The following is an 18,107-nucleotide window of genomic DNA, read 5'->3' as shown; positions in this document are numbered from 1 at the left end:
TGAGACAGAGCAGCATTTTGTATGTGTAGCGGAAACGGTAGCGAAGATGATTAATAACTTACTGCTGTTCATACTTCGCTGGTTCAATTCTCGTCGGAGTCATTTTTTTTTCTCCTTCAGTTTGAAATACCTAGTAGGTATTAAAATGCATGGAGAAGAAATAAAAACTCTGAGGTTCGCCGATGACATTATAATTCTGTCAGAGACAGCAAAGGGCTTGAAAGAGCAGTTGAGCGGAATGTACAGTGTCTTGAGAGAAGGATATAAGATGAATATCAACAAAAGCAAAACGAGGATAATGGAATGTAGTCGAATTAAACCGGGTGATGCTGAGGGAATTAGATTAGGAAATGAGACACTTAAAGTAGTAAAGGAGTTTTTCTATTTGGGGAGCAAAATAACTGATGATGATCGAAGTAGAGACGATATAAAATGTAGACTGGCAATGGCAAGGAAAGCGTTTCTGAAGAAGAGAAATTTGTTAACATCAAGTATAGATTTAAGTGTCAGGAAGTCGTTTCTGAAAGTATTTGTGTGGAGTGTAGCCATGTATGGCAGTGAAACATGGACGATAAATAGTTTGAACAAGAAATGTGGTGCTACAGAAGAATGCTGAAGATTAGATGGGTAGATCACGTAACAAATGAGGAGGTATTGAGTATAATTGGGAAGAAGAGGAGTTTGTGGCACAATTTGAGTAGAAGAAGGGATCTGTTGGTAGGACATGTTCTGAGGCATCAAGGGATCACCAGTTTAGTATTGGGGGAGACCAAGAGATGAATACACTAAACAGATTCAGAAGGACTGACTAATTAATACCTTCAGTGGCTTCGGTATTCAACAGTACAGTGAAATCCCTGCAGTATGGTTTTCCATCACATATAGCACACTCACAAGGGAACCTCCGCATTGCACCTCCCTCAGATTTAGTTATAAGTTGGCACAGTGGATAGGCCTTGAAAAACTGAACACAGGTCAATCGAGTAAACAGGAAGAAGTTGTGTGTAACTATGAAAAAAAAAAGAAAAATATACAAACTAAGTAGTCTATGGGCAATATAGGCAACATCAAGGAGAAAATGATCTCAAGAGAGCCGTGGTCCAGGGTTGCCTTCACTTATAGATCAACAACGAACTAAACGGATGTCTTACGACGTCCGTTCCGAGCAGATGCAACGAACAAGAGCGAACAAAATGAAGTTAAAAAAAAAGTGGTTAGTGTGAGCAGTTGCGCAACGAGAGGTCCTTGGTTCAAGTTTTCCCTCGAGTGAAAAGTTTACTTTATTTTCACAAAGTTGTGATCTGTCCGTTCGTTCATTGACGTCTCTGTTCACTGTAATAATTTTGAGTATCTGTTTTTTGGGACCGCACAGCAAAACCGTGCGATTAGTAGACGAAAGGACGTGCCTCTCCAATGGGAACAGAAAAAATTTGATCGCAAGGTCATAGGTCAACTGATTCCTCCACAGGAAAACACGTCTGATATATTCTATATGACACTGCGTCACATGACAGGAATATGTTGTCGACCCACCTAACTTGTACAGTAAAAAGATTCTTCTACCTTGCCCGATTTAAGTTTTCTTGTGGATGTGATAATCATAAATTAAATTAAACTTTTCTCTCGAGGAAAGACTTGAGAACCAAGGACCTCTCGTTTCGTAGCTCCTCACACTAGCCACGGGACCACTGCGCTCCTGTGCTCATATTATCCTTGATGTTACCTATCTTGCCATGGACTACTCAGTTTGTATATTTTGCTTATTTTTTTCATAGTTCCACACAACTTATTCCTGTTTTCTCGATTGAACTGGTTCGGTTTTTCAAGGCCTATCCACTGTGAAAATTTGTAACTGAATCTGAGGGGGGTGCGATGGGGAGGTTCCCTTGTTGTTTGTAATTAGAGTACTATGATAGGTGAGATGGAGAGCATTTTATAGTTACCGTCTGGTCACCTGAGAAGTGCGCTATAGTGCTGGAGTTTTGCAAAAATGTTCAAATGTGTGTGAAATCCTATGGAACTCAACTGCTAAGGTCATCAGTCCCTACGCTTACACACTACTTAACCTAAATCATCCTATGGACAAACAGACACACGCATGCCCGAGGGAGGATTCGAACCTTCGCTGGGACCAGCCGCACAGTCCATGACTGCAGCGCCCTAGACCGCTCGGCTAATTCGCGCGGCGGCGTTTTGCCAAATATTATATCATTCTCTCTAAAAATTTAATGACATTAGAAGCTGTATTGTTTCTTTGGCCATCTCTTTTTACGTATGAACCGCAAATGCTCGCAACATTGCAGGTTAGTTGCACGCTGATTGTCCATGGCTGTCCAGGTTTAATGCGCTAGTAAAGCTGTTGTCCAGCATTGTCGCTCAGTCTATGTACGTGTAACACAGCATAAATGTATCCTTCATGATCGTACTTGACTGTGCGGGTCACAACTTGACCTCCGCTCCACGTGAAACGAAATCCAATGAGATTCAAACAAACGTGGAAGCATACATAGCGTAACGTGTACATCAGGTTTATTCGTACGATGAACATGGAAGCATTAATGGCGTAATGTTTACATCAGGTTTATTCTTATGATGGACAGAGTACAGTTAAGATGGCAGACATTGGCTTCAAGTTTGTGACGTAATGCCATCTCTCCTCTTTTTGTACCTCCGTAACTCCACACTCTAACGTAAGTCACGACACTAGGTCCCGATTTTGTTGCCTACCGCGCCAGCAGCGCCCCAAGTGGCCAGTAAGTTAAACTGTGAGTTCGGCACGATGGTGAAAGCGAATAGTGGTTGTTTATTTTGATTTCTCAATGGTTTTTACAAGCTAGAGCGTTTGTAGCGCAATAAATTGCAGCAACTACGGGAAGAAGACACCACAGCCTTCTTTTTTACGTTTCCTAAGGATCCTGAGAGGTATATACCATCATGTTACTAAACTATATCATCAGGATTCACTTGCAAACTACATGCGTATTAGTGATTAATGTTTCGTTTTAGGAGCAGAAAATGGTTAGTTAGTAGCAGACGAGAAGACCTTATGAAAAAGGACCCAGTTTACCTGTATAATAATATTAGGGTTTCTTCGCTACATTTCGAACAGAGCCAGTCATGAACACAGACAATACTAAACTCGTGTGGAATGCAGTACCCACATTGTTTGACATCCCAAATAAGCCACCTCAACTGACGATGAAGAGGAAAGTGCCCCAAAGATTCGACAATCCATCTAAAGCTGTAAAACAGTCCTATGACACAGAAGCGGCCAGTTCAACTCTCCATGTATCAGTGCCAAACTCGTGTGAATCGTCAACAAGGCATGCTTTGACGATGAAGTGGTTAGATTAAGTGGAGTTATTCGTGTCTTACAAAAGCGTTTGGTATGTATTTCATTCACTTCCGTTGTTAAGCACTTAATTTCCCTTGCTCGCTTCGTGTGATGACATTATTTTGTTAGCACCTCGTTCACTGACAATTTTTTTGAAAATTATTCAAATATTTGGTTTTGCGTGAAATGTAATGTTGCCAGCTCATTATAATATTTTCAACATATTTCTCCCACTATTTGACAGTTGCTTGTCCCTCATAGAATAATACACTATTGGCCATTAAAAATGCTACACCAAGAAGGACTGCAAATGATAAACGGGTATTCATTGGACAAATATATTATACTAGAACTGACGTGTGATTACATTTTCACACAATTTGGGTGCATAGACCCTGAAAAATCAGTGCACAGAACAACCACCTTACACCTGGTCAATGGATCAAACAGAGCTTGGATGGCGTGTACAGGCATCTGTCCAATGCAGCATCAACACGATACCACTGTTCATCAAAAGTAGTGACTGGTGTATTGTGACGAGCCAGTTGCTCGGCCACCATTGACCAGACGTTTTCAATTGGTGAGAGATCTGGAGAATGTGCTGGCCAGAGCATCAGTCGAACATTTTCTGTATCCAGAAAGGCCCGTACAGGACCTGCAACATGCGGTCGTGCACTATCCTGCTGAATATGTAGGGTTTCGCAGGGATCGAGTGAAGGGTGGCGCCATGGGTCGTAACAAATCTGAAATGTAACGTCCACTGTTCAAAGTGCCGTCAATGCGAACAAGAGGCGACCGAGACGTGTAACCAATCGCACACCATACCATCACGCTGGGTGATATGCCAGTATGGCGATGACGAATACACGCTTCCAATGTGCGTTCACCGCGATGTCGCCAAACACGGATGCGACCATCATGGTGCTGTAAACAGAACCTGGATTCATCCGAAAAAATGACGCTTTGTCATTGGCGCACCCAGGTTTGTCGTCGAGTACACCATCGCAGGCGCTCCTGTCTGTGATGCAGCGTCAAGAGTAACCGCAGCCACAGTCTCCGAGCTGATAGTCCATGGTGCCGCAAACGTCTTCGAACTGTTCTTGCAGATGGTTGTTGTCTTGCAAACGTCCTCCTCTGTTGACTCAGGGATCGATACGTGGCTGCACGATCCGTTACAGCCAAACGGATAAGATGCCTGTCATCTCGACTGCTAGTGATACGAGGCCGTTGGGATCCAGCACGGCGTTCCGTATTACCCTCCTGAACCCACCGATTCCATAGTCTGCTAACAGTCATTGGATCTCGACCAACGTGAGCAGCAATGTCGCGATACGATAAAGCGCAATCGCGATAGGCTACAATCCGACCTTTATCAAAGTCGCAAACGTGATGGTAGGCATTTCGCCTCCTTACACGAGGCATCACAACAACGTTTCACCAGGCAACGTCGGTCAACTGATGTTTGTGTATGAGAAATCGATTGGAATCTTACCTATGTCAGCACGTTATAGGCGTCGCCACCGGCGCCAACCTTGTGAGAATGCTTTGAAAAGCCAATCATTTGTATATCTCAGCATCTTCTTCCTGTCGGTTAAATATCGCGTCTGTAGCGCGTCATCTTCTTGGTGTAGCAATTTGATTGGCCAGTAGTGTATAAAGATGAAGATCGTGCTTGTGGCAACAGGCAACAACAATGACAAATACAGTAGGCCTACAGAACGATAAATGAGCTGTCGATCGCTTTGGCATGTAGAGATAGATGTATGTTCTTCTCACGTGTGAATCTGTGTGTTTATAGTCTTTTGATATCAACGTGGCAACCCGCAGTTCTAGCCAATGTCAGGAGTGTTTCTTCACGAATGTGTTTTAGCTTGCCACTCGATTCTCGGTTTTTGTCCATACTTGCGCTTATTTTAGAATCATTTTTAGAAACATATATGCCTTCTGATACTACACGAACCCTTAGAGGAAAGAAAATAACTCAAATATTTCGTAAATTACGTAGGAAATGGATGCAAAACAAACATTATGCTTACGACACGTCTGACGTCCATCTTACTCGCAGCTTGGAGCGCTAGTGTCGCCTCATGAGTCAAACTGTAACAACCTTTACAGCAGGCTGCGCGGGATTAGCCGAGCGGTCTAGGCGTTGAAGTGTGGACTGAGCCCGGCGGAGGTTCGAGTCCTCCCTCGGGCATTGGTGTGTGTGTTTGTCCTTGGATAATTTAGGTGAAGTAGTGTGTAAGCTTAGGGACTGATGACCTTAGCAGTTAAGTCCCATAAGATTTCACACACATTTTTTCATGTGGTAAACTGCAGTTTTAGCCATTGCCACAAGTGTTTCTTAATGAATTTGTTGTAGCTTGCCACTCGATTCTCTCTTTTTGTCCATACTTGCGTTTATTTTAGAATCAGTTTTAGAAACATATATGCCTTCTAATACTACACAAACCCTTAGAGGAAAGAAAATAACTCACATATTTCGTAAATTACGTAGGAAATGGATGCAAAACGAACATTATGCACACGACACGTCTGATGTTCATCTTACTCGGCGCTTGGAGCGCTAGTGTCGCGACTGTCATGTTAGACTGTGGTGATTCTGTGCTCTGGTTGGCTAGTGATCTCTGGCGCGCGTCAAAGATGTTGCACGCGAGCCAGAGAGTTGCGTGTGGCGGCGACAATGGGCGAAGTTCTGTTGTCAGTGAGCTATGGCGCGCGCTGGCGGACTGCTGCTGCTGTTGCTGGCGTGCGCGTTGGCGCGCGCGGAGAGCGACATGGAGCTGCTGCGGAAAGCCAGCAGCGCGCTGTGCGCGTCGACACACTCGCGCTTCGCGCGCCTCCGGGCCGACACGGTGCCCAAGGTGGAGCTCGAGCCGCCGGGCACCGTCAGCCCGGCCGGCTTCAACGTCTTCGTCGTGTTCGGCGTGCGGCCCTGCTCGGGCGTGCTCGTCTCCGAGTGGCATATCCTCACCAGCGCCTACTGCACCGAGCACGCCATAAACGGTACCTGTCGCTATTTGCTTTCGGGTCAATTGAGGACGGATACAACCCGTCGGCTTTGACCTATGACGTCATAGTTTCCTCGTAGACATTTATGTCGTTATCTTCGAGTCGTAGCTAATAATCCGGTTATCTTCTGTGGCGAGGCGTCATCGTCGTAAATTGATACAAATGAATGTGTTTTTAAAAGACAGGGCTAGGACATTGGGTAATTTATAAGAATGATTGCCTATCGAAGTCGCGGGGTCCAAACGATACATATTGGACGTGCGATCTTTAATCGATCATGTGACTCAGGTGGCGTGCGTTGGGGTCTAGTGAAGCATGGTATACAACCCGTCGGCTTTGACCTTTGACGTCATAGTTTCCTCGTAGACATTTATGTCGTTATCTTCGAGCCGTAGCTGATGATCCGGTCATCTTCTGTGGCGAGGCGTCATCGTCGTAAATTGATACAAATGAATGTGATTTTAAAAGACAGGACTAGGACATGGGTAATTTCCAAGAATGATTGCCTATCGAAGTCGCGAGGTCCAAACGATACATATCGGACGTGTGATCGTAAATCGATCATACTACTCCGGTGGCGAGCGTTGTGATCAATTATTTGTGATCGTGATTTTTATCTGTTTTCTGTCGTTTCCTTAGTTGCTCTAAATTACATACCTCCGCGAATTGTTTGTGAGTTGCTAGGGAAACCCAGGCAATCGTTAGTGAGTGGGATGTGTGATATTCTTGACTTTCGTTCGGCTGATTCTCTCACATGGAAAAATGTAATTCCAATTTTATCCAGCGTAGAAAATTGTTCGACTTTTTGTAGCAGTGGCCGAGCGGTTCTAGCCGCTGCAATCTGGAACCTCGCGACCGCTACGGTAGCAGGTTCGAATCCTGCCTCGGGCATCGATGTGTGTGATGTCCTTAGGTTAGTTAGGTTTAAGTAGTTCTAAGTTCTAGGGGACTGATGACCTCAGAAGTTAAGTCTTATAGTGCTCAGAACCATTTTTGAAAGAAGGGACTGTGTAGACTGTGGTGGTGCGAAGTGTGTAAAACTTCGTAAGAACAGTTTCGATACTGAAACACCGTTACAGTATCATTGCGGACAGTGCGAAAAACGAACGACTTCAGGAAAAATGCATGGTTCGGCTCTTCCAAAGTATCCATCCAGACCACTGTAATGGACTTTCACATGACGACAACACCGACGACGAGTGAGGTGCTGTCTCCTTTGCAATTACCAGCATTTTTGTAACGCCCTTCTTTTGTCGTTGCTGCAATAACGACTGTAACCATACTCACAACACCTGCCACCAGAGTCGCATGATCGATTTAAGATCGCACGTTCGATATATATCGTTTAAACACCGCGACTTCGATAGGCAATCATTCTTGGAAATTACCGGAATTTGTGTACGATTTTGGTCGCTTGTATTAATTTAAATCATTTGTTTTTCTAATTCATTCTGTACTTCTTTCATTCTTAGTGATTTTGGGGTTTTTGGAAGATTTCTTTTTCATGATGGACAACTTTTACAGTTTGATTTTCATATGTAGGTATGCATTTATCTATTCCTATGAATGTGGAAGACTTGGGTTAAATTTTAGTATCCGATTCTGCTCGTCAGCACTAAGCAATGACGCCATACCTAAGGCAAAGAGGCTACGTACAGGCGATCTATGAAAGCAGTGGCTCATACTCGTAAACACACGAATATAGCATGTGATAAAATTACAATCACATCTCACACAGGTATTTACTTAGTTATGAATTTTATCGAACGAATTAAAGATAATGAAAATAATTAAGAATACGAATTTCAAAAAATTTCACGACTGATAAGAATTATACTGGTAATTTATGCGTGTAGAAAAGCACAGAGAAACTGTAAGACGCATTACAGTAAAGTGCATGGTCAAGTCATACTATCATAAAGTAGCGTTGATTTTACTATTAATTACTGAATCTAACGGGGGCAGCGGATGAAAGTTAGGGTTGGGTGGGGAGCAACTAGAAAGTAACAGAAAAACGAAAAAATGAAACGAGTGACAACAAATACGAAACAGTTACATGAAATGTGGAGAAATCAATACACTAAATTCTAAAAGAAAACCCAATACACACTAACATAAAAAAACAGAAAAAAGTAACTTATATTGGAGTCGATAACTATAGTTAACGTATATGGATCAATGCCAGTAACCAATTCCAAGCGTTTCATGGTATATTTCTACTATTTTTGGAAGAGTTGTATGCACTAAAAGATAATAGCGTTTCTGCATTTGCAATTGCTCTCTAAAACTACTGTGGTGACTTAAAACTGGAATCGTCAGCTAGAATTGACCTTCTATATAGGTCAATTCTAATAACCAGTTCCAATATTAAAAACCTTTTTGCAGTAGTTCAGAGAGCGATTACAAGTTCAGTAATCGTATTAGCTTACATTATAGTGCACACACCTGCTGAAAAACTATCTAATTAATGAACCATGGAATGGTTGGAATTGTTAACTATAATTGACTTTCATAGGAGGACAATTCTAGTTACTATTCGATGGTTCAAAATTCTGGACTTTTTGCAGTAAATTTGTGGACTACAATTTTGTAGAATTTCTAGATTTCTTATTGACCTCAGAACTACCACGCGAAAGTATCAGATATTGTAGGCACAACATCCAAATTTTTCTGTTTTTTAATAGAAGAGAAGAGAATTATACCAAATGTAGAAATCCTATAACACTTTAGTGCATACATGTGTTGTTAAAACAGTCTAAATAACGAACCGTGGAGTGATTGAAATCGGTAATTAGAATTAACCTATAAAGGTCAATTCTCGTTACCATTCCAATATTAGTCATTTTTACGCAGAAGTTCAGACAGCAATTACAAAGGCAGAAACCCAATTATACTTCAGTGCACACATCTTCTGGGAAAACAATGAAGATTATGTATCTTACGGTTGGAATCGGTAATTAAAATTGAACTATATAGCTTAATTCCAGTTACCGATTCCGGTATTTGTTTGACCTTATTTCTTGTAATTTTCATTACTTGTGTACTAGTCCAGTTAGATTTAATAATTATTATTTAAAAATTAACGCTATTTCGCAGTATTATGACTTCATCATACGCTATTCTGTAATGGATTGGAAGGTTTTCTCTGCTTTTCTACTCTCGTACATCACGATACTAATTTATTTCAGGCATATATACTTCGCTTTTTCTGTTTTTGTTTATTTTCGTAACCTTCAGTTCTTTTCGACATAATTTGAGGCTAAGTAATTAATCAAGTGAACCGTGATTGTAATTTTATCGTACGCTACATTCATTTGTTTACAAATGTGATCAGTTGCTTTCCAAGATTGCCTCTGTGTATCGCCTCTGCCTTAGGTACGACGTCATTGTTCAAAGCCGACGACTAGAATCTGGCGCCAGAATTGACCCAAGACTTTGAAGCAGGCTTTGCCAACTGCACAACGGAATAAAATCTTACAGCTGTCGCTTTTTTCGCTTTCGCTAGCACTAGTATTATTACGATATTTTTCAGTCGATACTAGTACTATCGAAGGCTAACAGACCATGTATCCCGTACTTCAGTTGGCCTATGTAGGTCAAAAGTGACGTACGTAACATTTCACCTATTCGGGTCAACTACAGTACGGAATACAAATCTTACGCATGTCGCTATTTTTCGCCTTCGGTGACACTACTATCCTATTCTTCTGTTGACCTATACAGGGTGGTCCATTGATCGTGACCGGGCCGAATACCTCACGAAATAAGCGTCAAACGAAAAAACTACAAAGAACGGAACTTGTATACCTTGAAGGGAGAAACCAGATGACGCTATGGTTGGCCCGCTAGATGGCGCTGCCATAGGTCAAATGGATATCCACTGTGTTTTTTCTTTTAATATGAACCCCCATTTTTATTACATATTCCTGTAGTACGTAAAGAGATATGAATGTTTTAGTTGGACGACTTTTTTCGCTTTGTCATAGATGGCGCTGTAATAGTCACAAACGTATAAGTATGTGGTGTCACGTAACATTCCGCCAGTGCGGATGGTATTTGCTTCGTGATACACTACCCGTGTTAAAATGGACCTTTTACCAACTGCGGAAAAGGTCCAAATCGTATTGATGTATGGCTATCGTGTTCAAAATGCCTAACGGGCGTGTGCTATGCATGCTTCTCGGTATCCTGGACGACACCGTCCAAGTGTCAGGGCTGGTCGCAGGACAGTTACGTTATTTAAGGAAACAGGAAGGGTTCAGCCACGTGTGAAACGTCAACCACGACCTGCAACAAATGATGATGATGTCCAAGTAGGTGTTTTAGCTGTTGTAGCGGCCAGTCTGCACATCAGTAGCAGACAAATTGCCCGAGAATCTGGAATCCCAAAAACATCGGTGTTGAGAATGCTACATCAACATCGATTGCACTCGTAACATATTTCTGTGCACCAGGAATTGCATGGCGACGACTTTGAACGTCATGTACAGTTCTGTCACTGGGCACAAGCGAATTTACGGGGGACGATGACAGATTTTTTGCACGCGTTCTATTTAGCGACGAAGCGTCATTCACCAACAGCGGTAACGTAAACCTGCATAATATGCACTATTGGGCGACGGAAAATCCACGATGGCTGCGACAAGTGGAACATCAGCGACTTTGGCCGGTTAATGTAGGGTGCAGCATAATGGGAGGAAGGATAATTGGCCCCCAATTTATCGATGGCAATCTAAATGGTGCAATGTATACTGATTTCCGACGTTATGTTCTACCGATGTTACGACAAGGTGTTTCACTGCATGACAGAATGGCGATGTACTTCCAACATGATGGATGTCCGGCACAAAGCTCGCGTGTTGTTGAAGCGGTATTGAATAACATATTTCATGTCAGGTGGATTGGTCGTCGAAGCACCATACCATGGCCCGCACGTTCACCGGATCTGACGTCCCCGGATTTCTTTCTGTGGGGAAAATTGAAGGATATTTGCTATCGTGATCCATCGACAACACCTGACAACATGCGCCAGCGGATTGTCAATGCATGTGCGAACATTACGGAAGGCGAACTACTCGCTATTGAGAGGAATGTCGTTACACGTATTACCAAATACATTCAGGTTGACGGACATCATTTTGAGCATTTATTGCATTGTGGTATTTACAGGTACTCACGCTGTAACAGCATGCGTTCTCAGAAATGATAAGTTTAGAAAGGTACATGTATCACATTGGAACAACCAAAATAAAATGTTCAAACGTACCTAAGTTCTGTATTTTAATTTCAAAAACCTACCTGTTACCAACTGTTCGTCTAAAATTGTGAGCCACATCTTTGTGACTATTACAGCGCCATCTGTCACAATGCGAAAAAAGTGGTCCAACTAAAACATTCATATTTCTTTACGTACTAAACGAATATGTAATAAAAACGGGGGTTCATATTAAAGAAAAAGTTGTTGATATGCATTTGACCTATGGCAGCGCCATTTTGCGGGCAACAGTAGCGCCATCTGATTTCCTCCTTCAAGCTAGACAAATGTCGTTCTTTGTAGTTTTTTCGTTTGACGCTTATTTGGTGAGGTATTTGGCCCGGTCGCGATCAATGGACTACCCTGTATAGATACAGGGTCCCAATCTTACGAGCGTCGATTTTTCGTCTCAGTCTTAGCATCCCACGTAAGTATGAGATACAAATTTTATGTATGTCGCTTTTTTTCGCCTTCGCGTACTTTAACTGAGGTGCAGGATGCTGGTTTTATGTATGTCGCTTTTTCCTCTTCGCTAGCGTTAGTATCCTTCAGTCGACCAAGTGAAGTATGGGATACAAAATTTAAGTACGACGGTCTTTCTGCCTTCCCTAAGACTAGTATCAACTGAAGCGGAGACGAAAAAAAGCAACAACTGTAAAATTTTATCCCGTGCTTCAGTTGACCTGCACAGGTCAACTTAAGAATAGGATACTAGAATTACCGAAGGCGAAAAAGTCGACATACATTAAATTTGTATCCCGTATTTCAGTTAACCTATACAGATCAACCTATATATATGAACTGTGGTATTCCATGCCAACATTACTTCTTTTCCCTTCTTTTCCCCCATTCTTCATTTGAGCTATATAGGTCAACTGAAGAATAGGATACTACGACTGAAAGAAGCGATATACTTAATACTATGTTCGAAAGATGAATGTATTGATATATGTCTACCATATATTTTCTTTGTCCTGCATTCCTTTGTTTATCAATAGTCGTCTTTGCTGTTAAATCTGTTCAATGCACCATCTCTGGTAACTTCCGATGTCATTGGTAAAAAGCATAGAGTAAATATCTCTGGAGTGAGCATTCACATGCGCAGAACAGATTTGTCTTGTCAACATACATTGCTGGTCTGGTTACGTGTTCTCTGGATATCGTGTATTTTGTTCGTATAGCGCCCTGTATATTGCGAATGTCACTACATCCCTAGTACAGGGATTTGATTCGTACGTGTCGTGGATTAGTTATATACACTCCTGGAAATTGAAATAAGAACACCGTGAATTCATTGTCCCAGGAAGGGGAAACGTTATTGACACATTCCTGGGGTCAGATACATCACATGATCACACTGACAGAACCACAGGCACATACACACAGGCAACAGAGCATGCACAATGTCGGCACTAGTACAGTGTATATCCACCTTTCGCAGCAATGCAAGCTGCTATTCTTCCATGGAGACGATCGTAGAGATGCTGGATGTAGTCCTGTGGAACGGCTTGCCATGCCATTTCCACCTGGCGCCTCAGTTGGACCAGCGTTCGTGCTGGACGTGCAGACCGCGTGAGACGACGCTTCATCCAGTCCCAAACATGCTCAATGGGGGACAGATCCGGAGATCTTGCTGGCCAGGGTAGTTGACTTACACCTTCTAGAGCACGTTGGGTGGCACGGGATACATGCGGACGTGCATTGTCCTGTTGGAACAGCAAGTTCCCTTGCCGGTCTAGGAATGGTAGAACGATGAGTTCGATGACGGTTTGGATGTACCGTGCACTATTCAGTGTCCCCTCGACGATCACCAGAGGTGTACGTCCAGTGTAGGAGATCGCTCCCCACACCATGATGCCGGGTGTTGGCCCTGTGTGCCTCGGTAGTATACAGTCCTGATTGTGGCGCTCACCTGCACGGCGCCAAACACGCATACGACCATCATTGGCACCAAGGCAAAAGCGACTCTCATCGCTGAAGACGACACGTCTCCATTCGTCCCTCCATTCACGCCTGTCGCGACACCACTGGAGGCGGGCTGCACGATGTTGGGGCGTGAGCGGAAGACGGCCTAACGGTGTGCGGGACCGTAGCCCAGCTTCATGGAGACGGTTGCGAATGGTCCTCGCCGATACCCCAGGAGCAACAGTGTCCCTAATTTGCTGGGAAGTGGCGGTGCGGTCCCCTACGGCACTGCGTAGGATCCTACGGTCTTGGCGTGCATCCGTGCGTCGCTGCGGTCCGGTCCCAGGTCGACGGGCACGTGCACCTTCCGCCGACCACTGGCGAGAACATCGATGTACTGTGGAGACCTCACACCCCACGTGTTGAGCAATTCGGCCGTACGTCCACCCGGCCTCCCGCATGCCCACTATACGCCCTCGCTCAAAGTCCGTCAGCTGCACATACGGTTCACGTCCACGCTGTCGCGGCATGCTACCAGTGTTAAAGACTGCGATGGAGCTCCGTATGCCACGGCAAACTGGCTGACACTGACGGTTCCTGGTGTGTCCGCTGTGCCGTGCGTGTGATCATTGCTTGTACAGCCCTCTCGCAGTGTCCGGAGCAAGTATGGTGGGTCTGACACACCGGTGTCAATGTGTTCTTTTTTCCATATGTTGCGCAGACAGTACGCTAGTACTTTTGCAAGTGTCCGAAAAACACCGAATTTGCCACACATTGTCGATTATATCTCTGCTAATTCGTCCTTTTTTCTACTATTTCTGCGTATTTATTTTCTCGTTTTTATGACCTAAAGCACAGTTCTTCTTACTGGTGACACTTGGAAGTGTTTATTTAACGTACTTGCTCCCAGTTTATTAAGTAAATAGTAGACTGATAAGAGGTGGGGGGGGGGGGGGAGGCGGTCGGAGAATAAATGTACTGTAAAGCAAATATAGTTGGTCATGTTACAGTTAACTCATATAACACCATTAAGCGAAGTGGAAAGTGACACAAATGAAAGAGTTAGGGGACATGTTTACTAATATTTTACGCTTCTTAACCAAATGGCGAAGAAAATAAATTGACGGCAAAATACACTTTAATTAGCTACACTATTGTGTTTTTTATTTGATTTGTGCAGAAAATTTATTAAGCTGAATTCAGAAGTTGGTAGTAGGTGCTGTGGAAAATTAAAAACAGTTGGTATAGCATCTACCTTCAGCCACACACGTTCAAATTTTTCTCTGTCTAAACATTCCTATTCAAAGTGTTTTGAACATGCTTTGGAATATTTTGTGGGGACAAAATTACTTCTCCTTATTTTCTGGAGCCACATTTTTACTCGTTGTTCATCCTTCGGGAAACTAAAATATTAATCACACATAATCATTCTCCATTTCCTAGACACACTTAACATGTTGTCTCCTACTGCAACTTTATAGTAAGCAAAAAGGTTTGGACACACATATTATACGAAGACAATTACAGACTCCCACTCTATTAAATTTATCTGTCTTCCGTCTTTCAAATCTATACACATAATCGACAAGTCACTGATAATTTCATGGAGGATAGTATTTGCTGAAACAACTAACCATTCCCTTTCCTGTTCCACTAGCAAATTTACGAGCGGAAGAGATTGGTTGTAAGCTTTTGTACGAGCCGTAAAATCTATTATACAGTCATAAAATCGTAGAAAAACAGGTCTACAGAATCAAGCCTTAGTTATAATGTGTCTCGAAATTTTTAAACATAGTACCCATGAAAAGTTACTATCCCTCCTTTCATATATTTTTCTTTGCATCCGTAGCAACAACAGTAATTCACCATCGCTATCACACTATCAACAAACGGTTAAAACACAACAAAAACTCTTGATATTATAAACTTCAAACTCCGCGGAAAGCACACACACACAGCGAAGTCCCGAAAACACTTGACAATCCTGGTTTAATATTGGTAACATGCGCAGAACGCAATGCTCACCCGAGAGATATTTATTCTATGGTAAAAAGCCGACGTGTTGTATCTCATTCTTCAGTATTCCCTTGCTTGGTCACTGGACTCGCATTCGGGAGGACAGCCATGCTGATTCAGGTTTTCCGTGATTTCCCTAAATCGCTTCAGGCAAATGCCGGGATGGTTCCTTTGAAAGGGCACGGCCGACTCCCTACCCCATCCTTCCCTAATCCGACGAGACCGATGACTTCTCAGTTTGGTCTCCTCCCCCAAATCAACCCAACCCTTGCTTGGTCGGCGACGTAATGCCGGCAGCTGCTGCGGCGTCACTTTTTAATGCGTATTTTGGACTAAATTTACTTAAGGGTCCCGTCGAATATGATATCGCCTGCAAACTATGTTTTGTTCGTCATAAAGGGCACCATACACGAGCGACAATCACGGCGATCTGTCGCATGCGATATCCCTTACAATCGGTCGCTCGCCAATAAACCCCCCATTCGAGCGATCTGCTCAGCAATATCAGTCAGTATTGTGAGCGTCTCGAGAAGCTCTGCTATGGAAAATGAACTGCTATGTTTAGCGGCAGTTGCAGTCGATTTCCGTATCTCTACGAATACTTGCAAAACATGAATTTAAAATGAACGAGAGTTATAATTCATCACACTTATTTCGAAACGCTTTCCTTGGAAACTACATCTACAGTTACATGGATACTCTGCAAATCACATTTAAGTGCCTGGCAGAGGGTTCATCGAACCACCTTCACAATTCTCTATTATTCCAATCTCGTATAGCGTGCGGAAAGAATGAACACCTATATCTTTCCGTACGAGCTCTGATTTCCCTTATTTTATCGTGGTGATCGTTCCTCCATATGTAGGGCAGTGTCAACAAAATATTTTCGCGTTCGGAGGAGAATGTTGGTGATTGGAATTTCGTGAGAAGATGAAGTCGCAACGCAAAACGCCTTTCTTTTAATGATTTCCAGCCCAAATCCTGTATCATTTCTGTGACACAGTCTCCCATATTTCTCGATAATACAAAACGTGCTGCCTTTCTTTGAACTTTTTCGATGTACTCCGTCAGTCCTACCTGGTAAGGATCCCACACCGCGCAGCAGTATTGTAAAAGAGGACGGACAAGCGTAGTGTAGGCAGTCTCTTTAGTAGGTCTGTTACATTCTCTAAGTGTCCTGCTAATAAAACGCAGCCTTTGATTAGCCTTTCCCATAACATTTTCTATGTGTTCTTTCCAATTTAAGTTGTTCGTAACTGTAATACCTAAGTATTTAATTGTATTTACGGCTTTTAGATTAGACTGATTTATCGTGTAACCGAAGTTTAACGAGTTTCTTTTAGCACTAATGTAGATGACCTCACACTTTTCGTTATTTAGGGTCAACTGCCACTTTTCGCACCATTCAGATATTTTTCCTAAATCGTTTTGCAATTTGTTTTGATCTTCTGATGACTTAATTAGTCGATAAACGACAGCGTCATGTGCAAACAACCGAAGACGGCTGCTCAGATTGTCTCCCAAATCATTTATATAGATAAGGAACAGCAAAGGATCTATAACACTACCTCGGGGAACGCCTGAAATCACTTCTGTTTTACCCGATGACTTTCCGTCAATTACTACGAACTGTGACCTCTCTGACAAGAAATCGCAAATCCAGTCACTTAACTGAGACAATATTCCATAAGCACTCAATTTTCCTACGAGTCGCTTGTGTGGTACAGTGTCAAAAGCCTTCCGGAAATCCAGGAATGCGGAATCTATCTGAAATCCCTTGTCAATAGCACTCAGAACTTCATGTGAATAAAGAGCTAGTTGTGTTTCACAGGAACGATGTTTTCTAAACCCATGTTGACTGTGTGTCAATAGACCGTTTCCTTCGAGGTAATTCATAATGTTCGAAGACAATATATGTTCTAAAATCCTGCTCCATATCGACGTTAACGATACAGGCCTGTAATTTAGTGGATTACTCCTACTACCTTTCTTGAATATTGTTGTGACCAGTGCAACTTTCCAGCCTTTGGGTACGGATCTTTCGTCGAGCGAACGGTTGTATATGATTGTTAAGTATGGAGCTAATGCATCATCATACTCCGAAAGGAACCTAATTGGACCACAAGACTAGCTTTTATTAAGTGATTGGAGTTGCTTCACTACTCCGAGGATATTTACTTCTACTTTACTCATGTTGGCAGCTGTTCTCGATTCGAATTCTGGAATAGTTACTTCGTCTTTTTTTGTGAAGGCATTTCGGATGGTTGTGTTTAGTAAATCTGCTTTGGCAGCACTGTCTTCGATAGTATGGCCATTGTTATCGTGCAGAGAAGGCATTGACTGTTTCTTGCCGCTAACATACTGTAGGTTATATTAATTTTATGCTTGTAGGGCTCCACAGCCTCGACGTGTTTTGAAAATGAAAACTTGGTGCGAGTGGGCCATATCCCTTTTTTTAATATCTGTGCGATCAGCCAGTTTCATTTTCAAGCTAGCTTCAGCTTCATTTTACATTGTAATACATCGCTAGTACATGTGCACAGATATACTTGCTATTTCTGTGCGTATGTGGCACACAAACAATTA

At 42.7% G+C, this 18,107-nt stretch overlaps 1 protein-coding gene across 1 annotated transcript in view; it reads left to right on the top strand.

Annotated features, from left to right (window-relative positions):
- Positions 1–6,016: 6,016 nt before the first annotated feature.
- Positions 6,017–18,107, top strand: part of LOC126291824 (trypsin-3-like) — a 76,696-nt gene continuing 64,605 nt past the window's right edge. Inside the window, exon 1 of the mRNA XM_049985525.1 lies at positions 6,017–6,340. Within this exon, the coding sequence (XP_049841482.1) occupies positions 6,046–6,340 (295 nt within the window). The 5' untranslated portion in view covers positions 6,017–6,045. The remainder of the gene's footprint in view (positions 6,341–18,107) is intronic.

Source organism: Schistocerca gregaria, chromosome 9, assembly GCF_023897955.1.
Source record: "Schistocerca gregaria isolate iqSchGreg1 chromosome 9, iqSchGreg1.2, whole genome shotgun sequence".
In the NCBI taxonomy this organism is placed as follows: Eukaryota; Metazoa; Arthropoda; class Insecta; order Orthoptera; family Acrididae; genus Schistocerca; species Schistocerca gregaria.
This window is presented reverse-complemented; position numbering and strand designations above follow the sequence as displayed.